We start from the raw sequence: 24,803 nt of genomic DNA on the forward strand, positions 1-24,803 counted from the left end.
TGGGTCTTTCAGCATGACAATGATCCCAAACACACCGCCCGGGCAACGAAGGAGTGGCTTCGTAAGAAGCATTTCAAGGTCCTGGAGTGGCCTAGCCAGTCTCCAGATCTCAACCCCATAGAAAATCTTTGGAGGGAGTTGAAAGTCCATGTTGCCCAGCGACAGCCCCAAAACATCACTGCTCTAGAGGAGATCTGCATGGAGGAATGGGCCAAAATACCAGCAACCGTGTGTGAAAACCTTGTGAAGACTTACAGAAAACGTTTGACCTGTGTCATTGCCAACAAAGGGTAAATAACAAAGTATTGAGAAACTTTTGTTATTGACCAAATACTTATTTTCCACCATAATTTGCAAATAAATGCATTAAATATCCTACAATGTGATTTTCTGGATTTTTTTCTTCTCATTTTGTCTGTCATAGTTGACGTGTACCTATGATGAAAATTACAGGCCACTCTCATCTTTTTAAGTGGGAGAACTTGCACAATTGGTGGCTGACTAAATACTTTTTTCCCCCACTGTATGTAGTGGTGTAATAATGTTATATGATGTACTGTTTTATATTTTGTTTTATATGTAATGTAAATGCTTTAATATGTTTGGACCCCAGGAAGAGTAGCTGCTGCCTTGGCAGGAACTAATGGGGATCCATAATAAATCAATCTATATTTTGACTGTAGGTGGCGTGTAGTAACTGGAAGAGGATCATGATCGTGCTCAGTGAGAGTCTGCTCCAGGAGGGAGTTCCATACAGGGACCCTCTGGCGGTTCCTCAGGAGATGGTCCACAACAGCAGCCTCCACTTCACCTTCAACAAGTTCTGGAAACGCTACGGGAAGTTCTCACGACACCTGATGAAGGTCAGTTCACTTCTAACCTCTTACCTCTTAACTCTAACCCTGATGTTGGTGAGTTCACAGCTGACACTAACCCTGATGATGTTCAGTTCACAGCTGACACTAACCCCGATGATGTTCAGTTCACAGCTGACACTAACCCCGATGATGTTCAGTTCACAGCTGACACTAACCCTGATGTTGGTCAGTTCACAGCTGACACTAACCCTGATGATGTTCAGTTCACAGCTGACACTAACCCTGATGATGTTCAGTTCACAGCTGACACTAACCCTGATGATGTTCAGTTCACAGCTGACACTAACCCTGATGATGTTCAGTTCACAGCTGACACTAACCCTGATGTTGGTCAGTTCACAGCTGACACTAACCCCGATGATGTTCAGTTCACAGCTGACACTAACCCTGATGATGTTCAGTTCACAGCTGACACTAACCCTGATGATGTTCAGTTCACAGCTGACACTAACCCCGATGATGTTCAGTTCACAGCTGACACTAACCCTGATGATGTTCAGTTCACAGCTGACACTAACCCTGATGATGTTCAGTTCACAGCTGACACTAACCCTGATGATGTTCAGTTCACAGCTGACACTAACCCTGATGATGTTCAGTTCACAGCTGACACTAACCCCGATGATGTTCAGTTCACAGCTGACACTAACCCTGATGATGTTCAGTTCACAGCTGACACTAACCCTGATGATGTTCAGTTCACAGCTGACACTAACCCCGATGATGTTCAGTTCACAGCTGACACTAACCCTGATGATTGTCAGTTCACAGCTCTTTACATTTGGTTGAATGTATTACATAAAGGTGAAAGTGATGTATACTGTGTATTGGGAAAGTATTCAGACCCCTTGACTTTAAGGGTTAGGGTTTAGCCTTATTCCCCATAATGACAAAGCAACAACTGGTTTTTAGACAATTGTGCACATTTATTAATAATATTTATTATAAAGTATTCAGACCCTTTACTCAGTACTTTGTTGAAGCACCTTTGGCAGCGATTACAGCCTCGAGTCTTCTTGGGGTATGACGCTACAAGCTTGGCACACCTGTATTTGGGGAGTTTGTCCTATTCTTCTCTGCAGATCCTCTCAAGCTCTGTCAGGTTGGATGGGGAGCGTCGCTGCACAGCTATTTTCAGGTCTCTCCAGAGATTTTCGATTGGGTTCAAGTCCGGGCTCTGGCTGGGCCACTCAAGGACATTCAGAGACTTGTCCCGAAGCCTCTCCTGCGTTGTCTTGGCTGTGTGCTTAGGGTCGTTGTCCTGTTGGAAGGTGAACCTTCGCCCCAGTCTGAGGTCCTGAGCGCTCTGGAGCAGGTTTTCATCAAGGATATCTCTGTACTTTGCTCCGTTCATCTTTCCCACGATCCTGACTAGTCTCCCAGTCCCTGCCGCTGAAAAATATCCCCACAGCATGATGCTGCCACCAACATGCTTCACCGTAGGGATGGTGCCAGGTTTCCTCCAGATGTGACACTTGGCTTTCAGGCCAAATAGTTTAATCTTGGTTTCATCAGACCAGAGAATCTTGTTTCTCATGGTCTGAGAGTCTTTAGGTGCCTTTTGTTAAACTCCAAGAGGGCTGTCATTGGCCTTTTACTGAGGAGTGGCTTCCGTCTGGCCACTCTACCATAAAGGCCTGATTGGTGGAGTGCTGCAGAGATGGTTGTCCTTCTGGAAGGTTCTCCCATCTCCACAGAGGAACTCTGGAGCTCTGTCAGAGTGACCATCGGGTTCTTGGTCACCTCCCTGACCAAAGGCCCTTCTCCCCCGATTGCTCAGTTTGGCCAGGCGGCCAGCTCTAGGAAGAGTCTTGGTGGTTCCAAACTTCTTCCATTTAAGAATGATGGAGGCCACTGTGTTCTTGGGGACCTTCAACGCTGCAGACATTTTTTGGTACCCTTCCCCAGATCTGTGCCTCGACACAATCCTGTCTCGGAGCTGTACGGACAATTCCTTCGACCTCATGGCTTGGTTTTTGCTCTGACATGCACTGTCAACTGTGGGACCTTATATAGACAGGTGTGTGCCTTTCCAAATCATGTCCAATCAATTGAATTTACCACAGGTGGACACCAATCAAGTTGTAGAAACATCTCAAGGATGATCAATGGAAACAGGATGCACCTGAGCTCAATTTTCGAGTCTCATAGCAAAGGGTCTGAATACTTATGTAAATAAGGTATTTCTGTTTTTTATGTTTTATACATTTGCAAAAAATAAATAAAAACCTGTTTTCACTTTGTCATTATGGGATGTTGTGTGTAGATTGATTAAGGATTAAAACATTAATAAGAATAAGGCTGTAACGAAACAAAATGTGGATACTTTCCGAATGCACTGGATATTTGTTTTGAAGTTGGTTTAATAAAGGTGGTTTGTTTGTTTTCAAGGTGAAGCTCCAGAAGTACACCAAGTTCCTGTTTGTCAGAGATCCGTTCGTCCGTCTCATCTCAGCGTATCGGAACAAATTTGAGCAGCCCAACGAGGACTTCTACCAGCGATTCGCTCTGCTCATGCTCCGTCGCTATGGTAACCACTCTGAACCCCCCGTGGCGGTGGGCGATGCGTTTCCTGCGGGAATCCGCCCCTCCTTCTCAGAGTTCGTCCAATACCTACTGGACCCCCAAACGGAGAGCGACGCCCCCTTCAACGAGCACTGGAGACAGGTGTACCGGCTCTGCCACCCCTGTCAAATACAGGTAATACATCAAAATGCTATATTATTATCCAATGTCTAAGAAGAAGTATTATAACCCTAACCCTAACCCAGAACATTAATAGACAAGAACAGCTCAAGGACAGAACTACATACATTTTTTAAATGGCACACGTAGCCTACATATCAATACATGCACACAAACTATCTAGGTCAAATAGGGGAGAGGCGTTGTGCCGTGAGGTGTTGCTTTATCGGGGTTTTTAAACCAGGTTTGATGTTAATTTGAGCAGTTTGAGATGGAAGGGATACTGTTAAAAAAGAAGAAGAAATACAATACAGACACATGCTTGTGCGTGCTAGTCAAGCTAGTCAATGTGTTAAGGTTAACTTTCTCTCCGTCTCTCCCCCCCCAGTATGACTTTGTGGGCCAGCTGGAGACGGTTGAGGAGGATGCTGAACAGCTGCTGAGGGTTTTGAAGGTGGACAACGTGGTAGACTTCCCTTCCTCTCACAGGAACCACACGGCCAGCAGCTGGCAGGAGGACTGGTTCAGCAGGGTTCCCCTAGTGGCCAGGAGGGAACTCTACAGGCTGTATGAACCAGACTTCAGACTGTTTGGCTACTCCAGGCCAGACTCACTGCTAGACTGACTGACTCCAACTACACTCTTAGGGTTAGGGTTAGGACTGGTTCAGCAGGGTTCCCCTAGTGGCCAGGAGGGAACTCTACAGGCTGTATGAACCAGACTTCAGACTGTTTGGCTACTCCAGGCCAGACTCACTGCTAGACTGACTGACTCCAACTACACTCTTAGGGTTAGGGTTAGGACTGGTTCAGCAGGGTTCCCCTAGTGGCCAGGAGGGAACTCTACAGGCTGTATGAACCAGACTTCAGACTGTTTGGCTACTCCAGGCCAGACTCACTGCTAGACTGACTGACTCCAACTACACTCTTAGGGTTAGGGTTAGGACTGGTTCAGCAGGGTTCCCCTAGTGGCCAGGAGGGAACTCTACAGGCTGTATGAACCAGACTTCAGACTGTTTGGCTACTCCAGGCCAGACTCACTGCTAGACTGACTGACTCCAACTACACTCTTAGGGTTAGGGTTAGGACTGGTTCAGCAGGGTTCCCCTAGTGGCCAGGAGGGAACTCTACAGGCTGTATGAACCAGACTTCAGACTGTTTGGCTACTCCAGGCCAGACTCACTGCTAGACTGACTGACTCCAACTACACTCTTAGGGTTAGGGTTAGGACTGGTTCAGCAGGGTTCCCCTAGTGGCCAGGAGGGAACTCTACAGGCTGTACGAACCAGACTTCAGACTGTTTGGCTACTCCAGGCCAGACTCACTGCTAGACTGACTGACTCCAACTACACTCTTAGGGTTAGGGTTAGGACTGGTTCAGCAGGGTTCCCCTAGTGGCCAGGAGGGAACTCTACAGGCTGTATGAACCAGACTTCAGACTGTTTGGCTACTCCAGGCCAGACTCACTGCTAGACTGACTGACTCCAACTACACTCTTAGGGTTAGGGTTAGGACTGGTTCAGCAGGGTTCCCCTAGTGGCCAGGAGGGAACTCTACAGGCTGTATGAACCAGACTTCAGACTGTTTGGCTACTCCAGGCCAGACTCACTGCTAGACTGACTGACTCCAACTATACTCTTAGGGTTAGGGTTAGGACTGGTTCAGCAGGGTTCCCCTAGTGGCCAGGAGGGAACTCTACAGGCTGTATGAACCAGACTTCAGACTGTTTGGCTACTCCAGGCCAGACTCACTGCTAGACTGACTGACTCCAACTACACTCTTAGGGTTAGGGTTAGGACTGGTTCAGCAGGGTTCCCCTAGTGGCCAGGAGGGAACTCTACAGGCTGTATGAACCAGACTTCAGACTGTTTGGCTACTCCAGGCCAGACTCACTGCTAGACTGACTGACTCCAACTACACTCTTAGGGTTAGGGTTAGGACTGGTTCAGCAGGGTTCCCCTAGTGGCCAGGAGGGAACTCTACAGGCTGTATGAACCAGACTTCAGACTGTTTGGCTACTCCAGGCCAGACTCACTGCTAGACTGACTGACTCCAACTACACTCTTAGGGTTAGGGTTAGGACTGGTTCAGCAGGGTTCCCCTAGTGGCCAGGAGGGAACTCTACAGGCTGTATGAACCAGACTTCAGACTGTTTGGCTACTCCAGGCCAGACTCACTGCTAGACTGACTGACTCCAACTACACTCTTAGGGTTAGGGTTAGGACTGGTTCAGCAGGGTTCCCCTAGTGGCCAGGAGGGAACTCTACAGGCTGTATGAACCAGACTTCAGACTGTTTGGCTACTCCAGGCCAGACTCACTGCTAGACTGACTGACTCCAACTACACTCTTAGGGTTAGGGTTAGGACTGGTTCAGCAGGGTTCCCCTAGTGGCCAGGAGGGAACTCTACAGGCTGTACGAACCAGACTTCAGACTGTTTGGCTACTCCAGGCCAGACTCACTGCTAGACTGACTGACTCCAACTACACTCTTAGGGTTAGGGTTAGGACTGGTTCAGCAGGGTTCCCCTAGTGGCCAGGAGGGAACTCTACAGGCTGTATGAACCAGACTTCAGACTGTTTGGCTACTCCAGGCCAGACTCACTGCTAGACTGACTGACTCCAACTACACTCTTAGGGTTAGGGTTAGGACTGGTTCAGCAGGGTTCCCCTAGTGGCCAGGAGGGAACTCTACAGGCTGTATGAACCAGACTTCAGACTGTTTGGCTACTCCAGGCCAGACTCACTGCTAGACTGACTGACTCCAACTATACTCTTAGGGTTAGGGTTAGGACTGGTTCAGCAGGGTTCCCCTAGTGGCCAGGAGGGAACTCTACAGGCTGTATGAACCAGACTTCAGACTGTTTGGCTACTCCAGGCCAGACTCACTGCTAGACTGACTGACTCCAACTACACTCTTAGGGTTAGGGTTAGGACTGGTTCAGCAGGGTTCCCCTAGTGGCCAGGAGGGAACTCTACAGGCTGTATGAACCAGACTTCAGACTGTTTGGCTACTCCAGGCCAGACTCACTGCTAGACTGACTGACTCCAACTACACTCTTAGGGTTAGGGTTAGGACTGGTTCAGCAGGGTTCCCCTAGTGGCCAGGAGGGAACTCTACAGGCTGTATGAACCAGACTTCAGACTGTTTGGCTACTCCAGGCCAGACTCACTGCTAGACTGACTGACTCCAACTACACTCTTAGGGTTAGGGTTAGGACTGGTTCAGCAGGGTTCCCCTAGTGGCCAGGAGGGAACTCTACAGGCTGTACGAACCAGACTTCAGACTGTTTGGCTACTCCAGGCCAGACTCACTGCTAGACTGACTGACTCCAACTACACTCTTAGGGTTAGGGTTAGGACTGGTTCAGCAGGGTTCCCCTAGTGGCCAGGAGGGAACTCTACAGGCTGTATGAACCAGACTTCAGACTGTTTGGCTACTCCAGGCCAGACTCACTGCTAGACTGACTGACTCCAACTACACTCTTAGGGTTAGGGTTAGGACTGGTTCAGCAGGGTTCCCCTAGTGGCCAGGAGGGAACTCTACAGGCTGTATGAACCAGACTTCAGACTGTTTGGCTACTCCAGGCCAGACTCACTGCTAGACTGACTGACTCCAACTACACTCTTAGGGTTAGGGTTAGGACTGGTTCAGCAGGGTTCCCCTAGTGGCCAGGAGGGAACTCTACAGGCTGTATGAACCAGACTTCAGACTGTTTGGCTACTCCAGGCCAGACTCACTGCTAGACTGACTGACTCCAACTACACTCTTAGGGTTAGGGTTAGGACTGGTTCAGCAGGGTTCCCCTAGTGGCCAGGAGGGAACTCTACAGGCTGTATGAACCAGACTTCAGACTGTTTGGCTACTCCAGGCCAGACTCACTGCTAGACTGACTGACTCCAACTACACTCTTAGGGTTAGGGTTAGGACTGGTTCAGCAGGGTTCCCCTAGTGGCCAGGAGGGAACTCTACAGGCTGTATGAACCAGACTTCAGACTGTTTGGCTACTCCAGGCCAGACTCACTGCTAGACTGACTGACTCCAACTACACTCTTAGGGTTAGGGTTAGGACTGGTTCAGCAGGGTTCCCCTAGTGGCCAGGAGGGAACTCTACAGGCTGTATGAACCAGACTTCAGACTGTTTGGCTACTCCAGGCCAGACTCACTGCTAGACTGACTGACTCCAACTACACTCTTAGGGTTAGGGTTAGGACTGGTTCAGCAGGGTTCCCCTAGTGGCCAGGAGGGAACTCTACAGGCTGTATGAACCAGACTTCAGACTGTTTGGCTACTCCAGGCCAGACTCACTGCTAGACTGACTGACTCCAACTACACTCTTAGGGTTAGGGTTAGGACTGGTTCAGCAGGGTTCCCCTAGTGGCCAGGAGGGAACTCTACAGGCTGTATGAACCAGACTTCAGACTGTTTGGCTACTCCAGGCCAGACTCACTGCTAGACTGACTGACTCCAACTACACTCTTAGGGTTAGGGTTAGGACTGGTTCAGCAGGGTTCCCCTAGTGGCCAGGAGGGAACTCTACAGGCTGTACGAACCAGACTTCAGACTGTTTGGCTACTCCAGGCCAGACTCACTGCTAGACTGACTGACTCCAACTACACTCTTAGGGTTAGGGTTAGGACTGGTTCAGCAGGGTTCCCCTAGTGGCCAGGAGGGAACTCTACAGGCTGTATGAACCAGACTTCAGACTGTTTGGCTACTCCAGGCCAGACTCACTGCTAGACTGACTGACTCCAACTACACTCTTAGGGTTAGGGTTAGGACTGGTTCAGCAGGGTTCCCCTAGTGGCCAGGAGGGAACTCTACAGGCTGTACGAACCAGACTTCAGACTGTTTGGCTACTCCAGGCCAGACTCACTGCTAGACTGACTGACTCCAACTACACTCTTAGAAAAACAAGGCTTCTAAAAGGGTTCTTTTCTTGTCCCCATAGGATAACCCTTTTTAGTTCCAGGTATAACTTTTTGGTGGTGATAAAGGTTATACTTAGAACCTTTTAGTGATGAAAGTGTTCCAACGTAGAACCTTGTATTAGTGAAAGGGTTCCACTTGGAACCAAAAATAACTATTGTCAGTGGGTTCTCCTATGGGGAAAATTGAAGAGCACTTTATGGTTCCAGGTAGCACCTTCTATTCTAAGAGTGCAGAGTGACCAGCCATACCAGAGTGCTGCATATTCTGCTCCTCTTCTGGACTCAGCAGGTGAACAGAGGAAAGTTAGAGTTGGGTTCAACTTCCTTTGGAGACGAGTCCTGACCCCTGGAACCCTGGTGTCTGTGATGTCATCATGGAACCCTGGTGTCTGTGATGTCATCCTGGAACACTGGTGTCTGTGATGTCATCCTGGAACCCTGGTGTCTGTGATTTCATCCTGGAACCCTGGTGTCTGTGATGTCATCATGGAACCCTGGTGTCTGTGATGTCATCATGGAACCCTGGTGTCTGTGATGTCATCATGGAACCCTGGTGTCTGTGATGTCATCATGGAACCCTGGTGTCTGTGATGTCATCATGGAACCCTGGTGTCTGTGATGTCATCATGGAACCCTGGTGTCTGTGATGTCATCATGGAACCCTGGTGTCTGTGATGTCATCATGGAACCCTGGTGTCTGTGATGTCATCCTGGAACCCTGGTGTCTGTGATGTCATCCTGGAACCCTGGTGTCTGTGATGTCATCATGGAACCCTGGTGTCTGTGATGTCATCATGGAACCCTGGTGTCTGTGATGTCATCATGGAACCCTGGTGTCTGTGATGTCATCATGGAACCCTGGTGTCTGTGATGTCATCCTGGAACCCTGGTGGACCCTTGTCACAGACTGATCCTCCTATGAGGAGATGGACTGTTGGGGCATTAAGTTGTTTCTAGTTGTTTTTAATAATCACTTATTTTCCAGTGTTAAAGTCCAGCATGAAAGGGATTTATTTGTGTTTTATGTTTTAATGTGGAAAGGAAATGCCTTGTTTCACAGTGACCGATGCCAACGTTATCACCCCCCTGTAAGGAAGCCATCAGGACCTGAGGAGTTCTAGGGTTATGTTGAAGGGAACCATTTTCTGGAACAGACTTTACAAACCCAATGGGTGTGCTACTACTGGAAGCATGAGGAAAGATGTTACAACATGTTTCAGCATTTTACAGGTTAAAAAGAGGAAGACAGACGACAGGGCTGGATGGTAAGGGTTAGGGTTGGGTAGGGGTCAAGGTTAAAGTTGGGTTAGGTAGGGTTAGGGTTAGACAGGGGATTAGGGTTAGACGGGGGATTAGGGTTAGACAGGGGATTAGGGTTAGACGGGGGATTAGGGTTAGACGGGGGTTAGGGTTAGACGGGGGATTAGGGTTAGACGGGGGATTAGGGTTAGACGGGGGATTAGGGTTAGACGGGGGGTTAGGGTTAGACGGGGGATTAGGGTTAGACAGGGGGTTAGGGTTAGACAGGGGATTAGGGTTAGACGGGGGGTTAGGGTTAGACGGGGGATTAGGGTTAGACGGGGGATTAGGGTTAGACGGGGGATTAGGGTTAAACAGGGGTTAGGGTTAGACGGGGGATTAGGGTTAGACGGGGGATTAGGGTTAGACGGGGGTTAGGGTTAGACGGGGGATTAGGGTTAGACGGGGGATTAGGGTTAGACGGGGGGTTAGGGTTAGACGGGGGATTAGGGTTAGACGGGGGATTAGGGTTAGACGGGGGATTAGGGTTAAACAGGGGTTAGGGTTAGACGGGGGATTAGGGTTAGACGGGGGATTAGGGTTAGACAGGGGGTTAGGGTTAGAGGGGGGATTAGGGTTAGACAGGGGTTAGGGTTAGACGGGGGATTAGGGTTAGACGGGGGATTAGGGTTAGACGGAGGATTAGGGTTAGACAGGGGGTTAGGGTTAGACAGGGGATTAGGGTTAGACGGGGGATTAGGGTTAGACAGGGGATTAGGGTTAGACGGGGGATTAGGGTTAGACAGGGAATTAGGGTTAGACGGGGGATTAGGCTTAGACGGGGGTTAGGGTTAGACGGGGGTTAGGGTTAGACGGGGGGTTAGGGTTAGACGGGGGGTTAGGGTTAGACGGGGGGTTAGGGTTAGACGGGGGGTTAGGGTTAGACGGGGGATTAGGGTTAAACGGGGGATTAGGGTTAGACGGGGGATTAGGGTTAGACGGGGGGTTAGGGTTAGACGGGGGATTAGGGTTAGACAGGGGGTTAGGGTTAGACGGGGGGTTAGGGTTAGACGGGGGGTTAGGGTTAGACGGGGGGTTAGGGTTAGACGGGGGGTTAGGGTTAGACGGGGGGTTAGGGTTAGACGGGGGATTAGGGTTAGACAGGGGGTTAGGGTTAGACAGGGGGTTAGGGTTAGACAGGGGGTTAGGGTTAGACGGGGTGGAGAAGAGAGTGCCTTAGGTTGGAATTAAAATGAAAAGTTTACACAGCAAAATATTTTTGTAAATAATATTTTTTTATCTTTAAAATTGAACATTATATTTGAGATCTTAAAGGTCTTAAAAGGGATGACCTGTCTGTCTGTCTGTCTGTCTTAAAGGGATGACCTGTGTGTAGGTGTTAAGGGGATGACCTGTCTGCCTGTCTGTCTGTCTTAAAGGGATGACCTGTGTGTAGGTGTTAAGGGGATGACCTGTCTGCCTGTCTCTGTCTTAAAGGGATGACCTGTGTGTAGGTCTTACAGGGATAACCTGTCCCCCAGAGTAGAATAATTGTTTCTTCTAGAATCCCTCAGAGCAAAATCATTATGTTTCTTCTAGAATCCCTCAGAGCAGAAACACCATGTTGTTCTAGAATCCCTCAGAGCAGAATCATTATGTTGTTCTAGAATCCCTCGGACCAGAATCATCATGTTGTTCTAGAATCCCTCAGAGCAGAATCATCATGTTGTTCTAGAATCCCTCAGAGCAGAATCATTATGTTGTTCTAGAATCCCTCGGACCAGAATCATCATGTTGTTCTAGAATCCCTCAGAGCAGAATCATCATGTTGTTCTAGAATCCCTCGGACCAGAATCATCATGTTGTTCTAGAATCCCTCAGAGCAGAATCATTATGTTGTTCTAGAATCCCTCAGAGCAGAATCATCATGTTGTTCTAGAATTCCTCAGAGCAGAATCATAATGTTTCTCTTCTAGACAGAATGACTGTAACATTATTCTGATGTGGGTCCATGTCTTGATTTCAGTATTATAGTTTTATTGTATTTCAGAATGATGTATGTTTCATCAGGATATCATGTGATAAATAAAAACTGAGGCATGAACCAAGTTTGCTGCTGAGTTATCAGCCTTCCCCCTGACCCCTAACCCTTTTTAAAGCCAGTTGCCACGTATGGATCCCTTGGTGTTAGACTGGTGATGATTGGGTTCATCCCTTAATCCAACACACACAAACATACACACACTTTTACGCTCTTCATATGCTGCTACTCTGTTCTTTATTTTACTCTTAGTATAATCTATCCTGATGCCTAGTCACTTTACCCTGCCTTCATGTACATATCTACCTCAAATACCTTATTATTATCTATCCTGATGCCTAGTCACTTTACCCTGCCTTCATGTACATATCTACCTCAAATACCTTATTATTATCTATCCTGATGCCTAGTCACTTTACCCTGCCTTCATGTACATATCTACCTCAAATACCTTATTATTATCTATCCTGATGCCTAGTCACTTTACCCTGCCTTCATGTACATATCTACCTCAAATACCTTATTATTATCTATCCTGATGCCTAGTCACTTTACCCTGCCTTCATGTACATATCTACCTCAAATACCTTATTATTATCTATCCTGATGCCTAGTCACTTTACCCTGCCTTCATGTACATATCTACCTCAAATACCTTATTATTATGTATCCTGATGCCTAGTCACTTTACCCTGCCTTCATGTACATATCTACCTCAAATACCTTATTATTATCTATCCTGATGCCTAGTCACTTTACCCTGCCTTCATGTACATATCTACCTCAAATACCTTATTATTATCTATCCTGATGCCTAGTCACTTTACCCTGCCTTCATGTACATATCTACCTCAAATACCTTATTATTATCTATCCTGATGCCTAGTCACTTTACCCTGCCTTCATGTACATCTCTACCTCAAATACCTTATTATTATCTATCCTGATGCCTAGTCACTTTACCCTGCCTTCATGTACATATCTACCTCAAATACCTTATTATTATCTATCCTGATGCCTAGTCACTTTACCCTGCCTACATGTACATATCTACCTCAAATACCTTATTATTATCTATCCTGATGCCTAGTCACTTTACCCTGCCTTCATGTACATATCTACCTCAAATACCTTATTATTATCTATCCTGATGCCTAGTCACTTTACCCTGCCTTCATGTACATATCTACCTCAAATACCTTATTATTATCTATCCTGATGCCTAGTCACTTTACCCTGCCTTCATGTACATATCTACCTCAAATACCTTATTATTATCTATCCTGATGCCTAGTCACTTTACCCTGCCTTCATGTACATATCTACCTCAAATACCTTATTATTATCTATCCTGATGCCTAGTCACTTTACCCTGCCTTCATGTACATATCTACCTCAAATACCTTATTATTATCTATCCTGATGCCTAGTCACTTTACCCTGCCTTCATGTACATATCTACCTCAAATACCTTATTATTATCTATCCTGATGCCTAGTCACTTTACCCTGCCTTCATGTACATATCTACCTCAAATACCTTATTATTATCTATCATGATGCCTAGTCACTTTACCCTGCCTTCATGTACATATCTACCTCAAATACCTTATTATTATCTATCCTGACGCCTAGTCACTTTACCCTGCCTTCATGTACATATCTACCTCAAATACCTTATTATTATCTATCCTGACGCCTAGTCACTTTACCCTGCCTTCATGTACATATCTACCTCAAATACCTTATTATTATCTATCCTGATGCCTGGTCACTTTACCTTGCCTTCATGTACATATCTACCTCAAATACCTAATTATTATCTATCCTGATGCCTAGTCACTTTACCCTGCCTTCATGAACATATCTACCTCAAATACCTTATTATTATATATCCTGATGCCTAGTCACTTTACCCTGCCTTCATGTACATATCTACCTCAAATACCTTATTATTATCTATCCTGATGCCTCGTCACTTTACCCTAGCTTCATGTACATATCTACATCAAATACCTTATTATTATCTATCCTGATGCCTGGTCACTTTACCCTGCCTTCATGTACATATCTACCTCAAATACCTAATTATTATCTATCCTGATGCCTAGTCACTTTACCCTGCCTTCATGTACATATCTACCTCAAATACCTTATTATTATCTATCCTGATGCCTAGTCACTTTACCCTGCCTTCATGTACATATCTACCTCAAATACCTTATTATTATCTATCCTGATGCCTAGTCACTTTACCCTGCCTTCATGTACATCTCTACCTCAAATACCTTATTATTATCTATCCTGATGCCTAGTCACTTTACCCTGCCTTCATGTACATATCTACCTCAAATACCTTATTATTATCTATCCTGATGCCTAGTCACTTTACCCTGCCTTCATGTACATATCTACCTCAAATACCTTATTATTATCTATCCTGATGCCTAGTCACTTTACCCTGCCTTCATGTACATATCTACCTCAAATACCTTATTATTATCTATCCTGATGCCTAGTCACTTTACCCTGCCTTCATGTACATATCTACCTCAAATACCTTATTATTATCTATCCTGATGCCTAGTCACTTTACCCTGCCTTCATGTACATATCTACCTCAAATACCTTATTATTATCTATCCTGATGCCTAGTCACTTTACCCTGCCTTCATGTACATATCTACCTCAAATACCTTATTATTATATATCATGATGCCTAGTCACTTTACCCTGCCTTCATGTACATATCTACCTCAAATACCTTATTATTATCTATCCTGATGCCTAGTCACTTTACCCTGCCTTCATGTACATATCTACCTCAAATACCTTATTATTATCTATCCTGATGCCTAGTCACTTTACCCTGCCTTCATGTACATATCTACCTCAAATACCTTATTATTATCTATCCTGATGCCTAGTCACTTTACCCTGCCTTCATGTACATATCTACCTCAAATACCTTATTATTATCTATCCTGATGCCTGGTCACTTTACCTTGCCTTCATGTACATATCTACCTCAAATACCTAATTATTATCTATCCTGATGCCTAGTCACTTTACCCTGCCTTCATGAACATATCTACCTCAAATACCTTATTATTATCTATCCTGATGCCTAGTCACTTTACCCTGCCTTCATGTACATATCTACCTCAAATACCTTATTATTATCTATCCTGATGCCTCGTCACTTTACCCTGCCTTCATGTACATATCTACCTCAAATACCTTATTATTATCTATCCTGATGCCTAGTCACTTTACCCTGCCTTCATGTACATATCTACCTCAAATACCTAATTATTATATATCCTGATGCCTAGTCACTTTACCCTGCCTTCATGTACATATCTACCTCAAATACCTTATTATTATCTATCCTGATGCCTGGTCACTTTACCTTGCCTTCATGTACATATCTACCTCAAATACCTAATTATTATCTATCCTGATGCCTAGTCACTTTACCCTGCCTTCATGAACATATCTACCTCAAATACCTTATTATTATCTATCCTGATGCCTAGTCACTTTACCCTGCCTTCATGTACATATCTACCTCAAATACCTTATTATTATCTATCCTGATGCCTCGTCACTTTACCCTAGCTTCATGTACATATCTACATCAAATACCTTATTATTATCTATCCTGATGCCTGGTCACTTTACCCTGCCTTCATGTACATATCTACCTCAAATACCTAATTATTATCTATCCTGATGCCTAGTCACTTTACCCTGCCTTCATGTACATATCTACCTCAAATACCTTATTATTATCTATCCTGATGCCTAGTCACTTTACCCTGCCTTCATGTACATATCTACCTCAAATACCTTATTATTATCTATCCTGATGCCTAGTCACTTTACCCTGCCTTCATGTACATATCTACCTCAAATACCTTATTATTATCTATCCTGATGCCTAGTCACTTTACCCTGCCTTCATGTACATATCTACCTCAAATACCTTATTATTATCTATCCTGATGCCTAGTCACTTTACCCTGCCTTCATGTACATATCTACCTCAAATACCTTATTATTATCTATCCTGACGCCTAGTCACTTTACCCTGCCTTCATGTACATATCTACCTCAAATACCTCATACCTCTGCACATTGTTCTGGTACTGGTACTCCCTGCCTTTCAGAAAGTATTCAGACCCCTTGACTTATTCCCCATGTTGTTGTGTTTCAGCCTGAATTCAAAATGGATTCAATAGATTATTTTTCTCACCCTTCTACACACAATACCCATAATGACAAAGTGAAAACCTGTTTTTAGAATTTTTTGCAAATCTATTGAAAATGAAATATATAAATATTAATTTACATAAGTATTCACACCCCTAAGTCAATACTTTGTAGAAGCACATTTGGCAGTGATTACAGCTGTGAGTCTTTCTGGATAAGTCTCTAAAAGCTTTGTGCAACATTTGCACATTCTTTTAATAATTATTCAAGCTCTGTCAAATTGGTTGTTGATCATTGCTAGACAACCATTTTCAGGTCTTGCCATAGATTTTTAAGTAGATTTAAGTCAAAACTGTAACTCGGCCACTCAGGAACATTCACTGTCTTCTTGGTAAGCAACTCAAGTGTAGATTTAGCCTTGTGTTTTAGGTTATTGTCCTGCTGAAAGGTGAATTAATCCCCCAGTGTCTGGTGGAAAGCAGACTGAACCAGGTTTTCCTCTAGAATTTTGCCTGTGCTTAGCTCCATTCTGTGTATTTTTTATCCTGAAAAACTCACAAGCATACCCATAACATGATGCAGCCACCAATATGCTTGAAAATGTTGTATTTGTATTTATTATGTATCCCCATTAGTATCATGACTCAGGATGAGACCCAGATGCAGACACGTGAGGCAGATGGTTCAAGTGTCAGAGATTTATTGAATATACAGGGGCAGGCAAAAGGCAGGTTGAGGACAGGCAGGGGTTCGTAATCCTGGTAATAGTTGGCAGACGTAGATGGCAGTCCGGCTCAGGGTCAGGACAGGAAAAACAGGTCGTAACCAGGGAGACTAGAACAAAAACCAGAAAGAGGAAAAAACACGGAGAAATACGCACGACTTGACGGGACAAGACGAACTGGCAACAGACAAACAGAAAACGTAGGTATAAATACACAGGAGAAAATGGGAGACACCTGGTGGGGGGTGGAGACAAGCAGAAGACAGGTGAAACAGATCAGGGTGTAACAATCAGTTACTGCCAAGGCAGCAGCTACGCTTCCTGGGGTCCAGCAACATCAATGCAGTTATATACTTTTCACAATACATTTAGTGTGTTCCCTCAGGCCACTACTCTACTATCACATATCTACAGTAAAAAAGCCTGTGTTTGTGTAGAGTGCGTGTGCTAGCGTTTGTGTAGAGTGCGTGTGCTAGCGTGTGTCTGTTCACAGTCCCTGCTGTTCCATAAGGTGTATTTTTATCTGTTTAAATCAGATTTTACTGCTTGCATCAGTTACCTGATGTGGAATAGAGTTCCATGTACATTTACATTTTAGTCATTTAGCAGACGCTCTTATCCAGAGCGACTTACAGTTAGTGAATACATATTTTTTTATACTGGCCCCCCGTGGGAATCGAACCCACAACCCTGGCGTTGCAAACGCCATGCTCTATCAACTGAGCTACATCCCTGCCGGCCATTCCCTCCCCTACCCTGGGCCAATTGTGCGCCGCCCATGAGTCTCCCGGTCGCGACAGAGCCTGGATTCGAACCAGGATCTCTAGTGGCACAGTTAGACCACTGCGCCACTCAGGAGTCCAGATGTAGTCATGGCTCTATGTAGTACTGTGCACCTCCCATAGTCTGTTCTGGACTTGGGGTTTGTGAAGAGAGCATGTCTTGTGGGGTATGCATGGGTGTCCGAGCTGTGTCCTAGTATTTTAAACAGACACCTCAGTGCATTCAGCATTACATTTACATTTTAGTCATTTAGCAGACGCTCTTATCCAGAGCGACTTACAGTTAGTGAATACATATATATATATATTTTTATATATACTGGCCCCCCATGGGAATCGAACCCACAACCCTGGCATTGCAAACGCCATGCTCTATCAACTGAGCTACATCCCTGCCGGCCATTCCCTCCCCTACCCTGGACGACGCTGGGCCAATTGTGCGCCGCCCATGAGTCTCCTGGTCGCGGCCGGCTGCAACAGAGCCTTGATTCAAACCAGGATCTCTAGTGGCACAGTTAGCACTGCGATGCAGTGCCTTAGACCACTGCGCCACTCAGGAGTACATGTCAACACTTCTTACAAAAACAAGTAGTGATGAAGTCAATCTCTCCTCCACTTTGAGCCATGAGAGATTGACATGCATATTATTAATGTTAGCTCTCTGTGTACATTTAAGGGCCAGCCGTGCTGCCCTGTTCTGAGCCAATTGTAATTTTCCGAGGTCCCTCTTTGTGGCACCTGACCACACGACTGAACAGTAGTCCAGGTGCGACAAAACTAGGGCCTGTAGGACCTGCCTTGTTGATAGTGCTGTTAAGTGTCAAGAGTTGCTGTAGGTAGGTGTGGTGTGGAATCAGGCGCAGGACGCAGAAGTTAAGTCCAAACAAAGTCTTTAGTAGATCAACACAAAATAATCCAAGAACAGCCCGGAGGCGAGAAAAGCGAGCACAGGCGTAACCAAACGGGCGCACTAAACATGTGCGTAAATCTCTCCTAAAAACAACAAGGAGGCAAACTACTAAATAGCGCACCAAAATAGGTAGCGCAGCAACACGGCAAGAAAACAATTACACACAACACCTAACTAACAACAAGGAACTAAATAGGGTGCTTAATGAGACATAACACAAAACAGGTGTGACAAACAGACAAAACCAATCAAACAAGAAACATAGAACGGTGGCAGCTAGTACTCCGGAGACGACGACCGCCGAAACCTGCCCGAACAAGGAGGAGGGGCCGCCTCGGCCGAAACCATGACAGTACCCCCCCCTTGACGCGCGGCTCCAGCCGTGCGCCGCCCCCGGCCTCGGGGACGACCAGGAGGACGCGGAGCAGGGCGCGTAGGATGACCACGATGGAATTCGGTCAGCAGGGACGGATCCAGAATGTCCCTCCTCGGCACCCAGCACCGCTCCTCCGGACCGTACCCCTCCCACTCCACGAGATATTGGAGACCCCCCATCCGGCGTCTCGAATCCAGGATGGTCCGAACAGTGTACGCCGGAGCCCCCTCGATGTCCAACGGGGGCGGAGGAGTCTCCTCAATCTCAAAGTCCTGGAGTGGACCAGCTACCACCGGCCTGAGGAGAGACACATGGAACGAGGGGTTAATATTCTTGTAATCAATGGGCAGTTGTAACCTGTAACACACCTCGTTCAATCTCCTCAGGACTTTAAAAGGCCCCACAAACCGCCGACCCAGCTTCCGGCAGGGCAGGCGGAGGGGCAGGTTTCTGGTTGAGAGCCAGACTCGATCTCCAGGTGCGTACACTGGCCCCTCACTGCGGTGTAGGTCGGCGCTCGTCTTCTGTCGACGGATGGCTCGCTGCAGATGGACGTGTGCAGCGTTCCACGTCTCCTCCGAGCGCCGCACCCACTCATCCACAGCAGGGGCCTCGATCTGGCTCTCATGCCAAGGTGCCAGAACCGGCTGGTACCCTAACACACACTGGAAAGGGGTTAGTCTAGTGGAGGAGTGGCGGAGAGAGTTCTGTGCCATCTCGGCCCAGGGCACATATCTCGCCCACTCCTCCGGCCGGCCCTGACAATATGACCTCAGAAACCTACCCACATCCTGGTTGACTCGTTCGACCTGCCCATTACTCTCCGGGTGGTAACCCGAGGTAAGGCTCACCGAGACCCCCAACCGTTCCATAAAGGCTCTCCAGACTCTGGAGGTAAACTGGGGGCCTCGATCGGACACTATATCCTCGGGTACCCCGTAATGCCGGAAGACGTGAGTAAATAGAGCCTCAGCGGTCTGTAGGGCAGTAGGAAGACCCGGCATGGGAAGGAGACGACAGGCCTTCGAGAACCGATCCACAACGACCAGGATGGTGGTATTCCCTTGTGAGGAGGGAAGGTCGGTAACAAAATCCACCGAGAGGTGAGACCAGGGTCGCTGTGGAACGGGCAGGGGTTGTAATTTACCCCTGGGCAAGTGTCTGGGCGCCTTACACTGGGCACACACTGAGCAGGAGGAGACATAAACCCTCACATCCCTGGCTAACGTTGGCCACCAGTACTTCGTACTAAGGCAGTGCACTGTCCGGCCAATACCTGGATGTCCAGAGGAGGGTGACGTGTGAGCCCAATAAATCAGCCGATCCCGGACCTCGAGCGGGACGTACGTCCGACCCACCGGACACTGTGGAGGGCTAGGGTCGGTGCGTAATGCCCGCTCGATCTCCGCATCGACTTCCCACACCACCGGTGCCACCAGACAAGACTCCGGTAGTATGGGAATGGGCTCCACGCACCTCTCCTCCGTGTCATACCGCCGGGACAGGGCATCTGCCTTCCCGTTCTGGGACCCAGGGATGTAAGTGATCTTGAACACAAACCGGGCGAGAAACATAGTCCATCGAGCCTGGCGAGGATTCAGTCTCCTAGCTGCCCGAATGTATTCCAGGTTACGGTGGTCGGTCAGAATGAGGAAAGGGTGTTGATCCCCCTCAAGCCAATGCCTCCACACCTTGAGGGCCTGTACTACGGCTAACAGCTCCCTGTCCCCTACGTCATAATTCCGCTCCGCCGGACTGAGCTTCTTAGAATAAAAAGCACAGGGGCGGAGCTTAGGTGGTGTGCCGGACCGTTGTGAAAGAACTGCCCCGATACCGGCCTCAGACGCGTCCACCTCTACTTGGAAGGGTAAAGCGGGATCCGGGTGCGCCAGCACCGGAGCCGAGGTAAACAGGTCCTTCAGTCTCCCAAAGGCCCTGTCCGCCTCAGCCGACCACTGCAAGCGCACCGGACCCCCCTTCAGAAGAGACGTTATGGGAGCTGCCACCTGTCCAAAACCCCGGATAAACCTCCGGTAGTAATTCGCAAAACCCAAGAACCGCTGCACCTCTTTAACTGTAGTTGGGGTTTGCCAATTACGCACGGCAGACACTCGGTCCACCTCCATTCTCACCCCTGACGCAGACAACTAGTAACCCAAAAAGGAAACTGACTCCTGAAAGAACAGACATTTCTCGGCTTTGACATACAGGTCATGCTCCAACAGTCTCCTCAATACCCTGCGCACCAGGGCTACATGCTCGGCCCGAGTAGAACTGTACACAAGAATATCATCTATGTACACCACTACTCCCTGCGCCTGCATGTCCCGGAAAATCTCATCTACAAACGATTGGAAGACTGATGGAGCATTCATTAACCCATATGGCATGACGAGATACTCGTAATGGCCGGAGGTAGTACTAAATGCTGTCTTCCACTCATCGCCCTCCCTAATGCGCACCAAGTTATATGCGCTCCTGAGGTCCAATTTTGTGAAGAACCGTGCCCCGTGTAATGACTCCGTCATGGTCGCAATCAGCGGGAGTGGATAACTATATTTCACAGTCACCTGATTGAGACCGCGGTAATCAATACACGGACGCAAACCTCCATCCTTTTTCTTCACAAAAAAGAAGCTCGAGGACGCGGGAGAAGTGGAAGGCCGTATGTATCCCTGTCTCAGAGACTCGGCAATGTAAGTCTCCATTGCCCTTTTCTCCTCCTGTGACAAAGGATACACATGGCTCCGCGGGAGCGCAGCTCCTATCTGGAGGTCTATCGCACAATCCCCCTGTCTATGAGGCGGCAACCGTGCCGCTCTGGTCTTACTAAACACGAGTGCCAAATCCTCATACTCAGGCGGAATGTGCAGTGCTGGCATCTGGTTCGGGCTCTCCACCGAGGTCGCCCCTACGGAAACACCCAGACATAGCCCCTCACACTGAGCAGACCACCCTTTAAGAGCCTTCTCTCGCCACGAAATCGTAGGATCATGGGTAATCAACCAGGGAAGCCCCAGTACCACCGGATACGCAGGAGAGTCGATCAGATAGAGTTGAATCGTCTCCTCATGACCCCCCTGCGTCATCATCCTAAGTGGCGCTGTGACTTCCCCAATCAACCCAGATCCTAACGGACGACTATCTAAGGCATGTACAGGGAAGGGCTTATCGACTGGAAGGAGGGGAATCCCTAACTTAACACAGAATTTACGATCTACAAAATTCCCAGCTGCGCCTGAATCGACTAGCGCCTTATGCTGGGAACGAGGTGCAACCTGTGGGAAACAAACAGGTAATGTAATGTGTACGACAGAAAGCTCTGGGTAAGTAGGGCGCCTACTCACCTGGGAGGACTCCCCAATGTGTGACCTGCCATCTCCCTCACCAGGGGACCCTCCCCAGCACCTAGCCGCGGTGTGCCCTCCGCGGCCACAGTTGGTGCAGGAGACTGCCCCCCTAGGGCTCCTTCCTCTCCTCCCTCTAGCGCCAGCACCTCCAAGCTCTATCGGGCTCGGCTCGGAGGCGCTGGAGGGTGGAATGGGAGGCCCCCACCTGGGACGTCCGCGGGTCGCGAGCAGGGTGTCCAGCCGAATGGCCATGTCCACCAACTGGTCAAATGTTAGTGTAGTATCCCTGCACGCTAACTCTCTGCGGACGTCCTCCCGAAGGCTACATCTAAAGTGGTCTATGAGGGCCCTCTCATTCCACCCTGCATCTGCCGCCAGAGTCCGGAACTCCAGCGCAAACTCTTGAGCGCTCCTCATCCCCTGTCGGAGGTGGAATAGACGCTCCCCCGCCGCCCTCCCCTCTGGTGGATGGTCGAAGACAGCACGGAAGCGGCAGGAGAATTCCGCATAGGTGACTGTGGCGGCGTCTATTCCCCTCCATTCGGCGTTGGCCCACTCCAACGCCTTTCCGGTGAGACAGGAGATGAGGGCGGAAACGCTCTCGTATCCCGAGGGCGCCGGGTGTATGGTGGCAAGGTAGAGCTCCACTTGTAATAGGAACCCCTGACACCCGGCAGCGGTGCCGTCGTACGCCCTCGGGAGCGAGAGCCGAATCCCACTGGGTTCCGGTAGTTGGACGGGCGGGCTGTCCGATGGTGATGGTGCGATAGGTGGGGGTGTGGGTACCCCGCTTGTCTCCCATCGATGGAGGGTGTTCATGACGCGGTCCAAGGCGTGCCCGATCTGGTTGATTCGATCCTCTTGACCACGAAAACGCTCCTCCATGACGTCGGTGGGTGCTCCTGCTGATTCCATACAAGGTGTGTAATTCTGTCAAGAGTTGCTGTAGGTAGGTGTGGTGTGGAATCAGGCGCAGGACGCAGAAGTTAAGTCCAAACAAAGTCTTTAGTAGATCAACACAAAATAATCCAAGAACAGCCCGGAGGCGAGAAAAGCGAGCACAGGCATAACCAAACGGGCGCACTAAACATGTGCGTAAATCTCTCCTAAAAACAACAAGGAGGCAAACTACTAAATAGCGCACCAAAATAGGTAGCGCAGCAACACGGCAAGAAAACAATTACACACAACACCTAACTAACAACAAGGAACTAAATAGGGTGCTTAATGAGACATAACACAAAACAGGTGTGACAAACAGACAAAACCAATCAAACAAGAAACATAGAACGGTGGCAGCTAGTACTCCGGAGACGACGACCGCCGAAACCTGCCCGAACAAGGAGGAGGGGCCGCCTCGGCCGAAACCGTGACATTAAGAAGGTAGAGCAGCGCTTTATTATGGACAGACTTCTCCCCATCTTAGCTACTGTTGTATCAATATGTTTTGACTATGACAGTTTACAATCCAGGGTTACTCCAAGCAGTTTAGTCTACTCAACTTGCTCAATTTCCACATGATTTATTACAAGATTTAGTTAAGGTTAAGGGTTTATTTAATGATTTGTCCCAAATAAAATGCTTTTAGTTTTTGAAATATTTAGGACTAACTTATTCCTTGCCACCCCTTCTGAAACTGACTGCAGCTCTTTGTTAAGTGTTGCAGTCATTTCAGTCACTGTAGTAGCTGACGTGTATAGTGTTGAGTCATCCGCATACATAGACACTCTGGCTTTACTCAAGGCCAGTGGCATGTCGTTAGTAAAGATTGAAAAAAGTAAGGGGCCTAGACAGCTGCCCTGGGGAATTCCTGATTCTACCTGGATTATGATGGAGAGGTTTCCATTAAAGAACACCCTATGTGTTCTGTTAGACAGGTAACTCTTTATCCACAATATAGCAGGGGGTGTAAAGCCATAACACATAGGTTTTTCCAGCAGCAGACTATGATCTATAATGTTAAAAGCCGCACTGAAGTCTAACAAAACAGCTCCCACAATCTCTCTCAGCCAATCATCAGTCATTTGTGTAAGTGCTGTGCTTGTTGAATATCCTTCCCTATAAGTGTGCTGAAAGTCTATTGTCAATTTATTTACTGTAAAATAGCATTGTGTCTGGTCAAACACAATTTTTTCCTTAAGTACGGAGGTAGAAGACACCGGAGAGGGAGACAGAACAGAGGACGAAGACGCAGGTACCTCCGGATCCGATCTCGAATGGGAAGCAACTAAGGAAGAAGGCGCCGGAACCTCTGGATCCAGGGCGGCACACTTTTATAGGTGAACTCTCAAGGAGTGAACTCTCACTGCCATCTGGTGGATGTAGAATGTAATCATTTTCATTTAATGACTACACAAAACCAAAAACATCCACCATTAAAGGTATGGAACTGGAAGTGTTTGGTGGTTCTTCCTTTGTAGTTTCCACTTTGTTCCGATGGTAGTATAAAAACAATTTTGTATTTTCCTTAGTGAAAAACAAGTGGACATATAAAAAAATATATATATATACGTTGTTGTCTTGGGGTGCACACCTAGTCCAAAACAAATTCTTACCCAGGTCCTTTATTCCATACTCACATTTGAAATGTTTGGTGGCCTACCCTTAGTGATGGAGGAAGAATGGAAGAATCCAATAGTGGATGTTATTGGTGTGCTACTGCACATGAATTGTTT

General features: G+C 47.5%; 1 protein-coding gene across 1 annotated transcript; it reads left to right on the top strand.

The window, feature by feature from the left end:
- Nucleotides 1–683: 683 nt before the first annotated feature.
- On the top strand, nucleotides 684–5,173 carry LOC311113967 (carbohydrate sulfotransferase 12-like; the record flags this gene model as incomplete). Its single annotated transcript, XM_084189234.1, has 3 exons — nucleotides 684–863; nucleotides 3,270–3,578; nucleotides 3,952–5,173. Coding segments are annotated over 3 exons (726 nt in total), but the record flags the coding sequence as incomplete, so codon positions are not given.
- Between the last annotated feature and the right edge of the window lie 19,630 nt (nucleotides 5,174–24,803).

The sequence above is a fragment of the Coregonus lavaretus genome (assembly GCF_964263955.1).
Source record: "Coregonus lavaretus genome assembly, contig: HAP1_SCAFFOLD_2824, whole genome shotgun sequence".
Lineage (NCBI taxonomy): Eukaryota > Metazoa > Chordata > Actinopteri > Salmoniformes > Salmonidae > Coregonus > Coregonus lavaretus.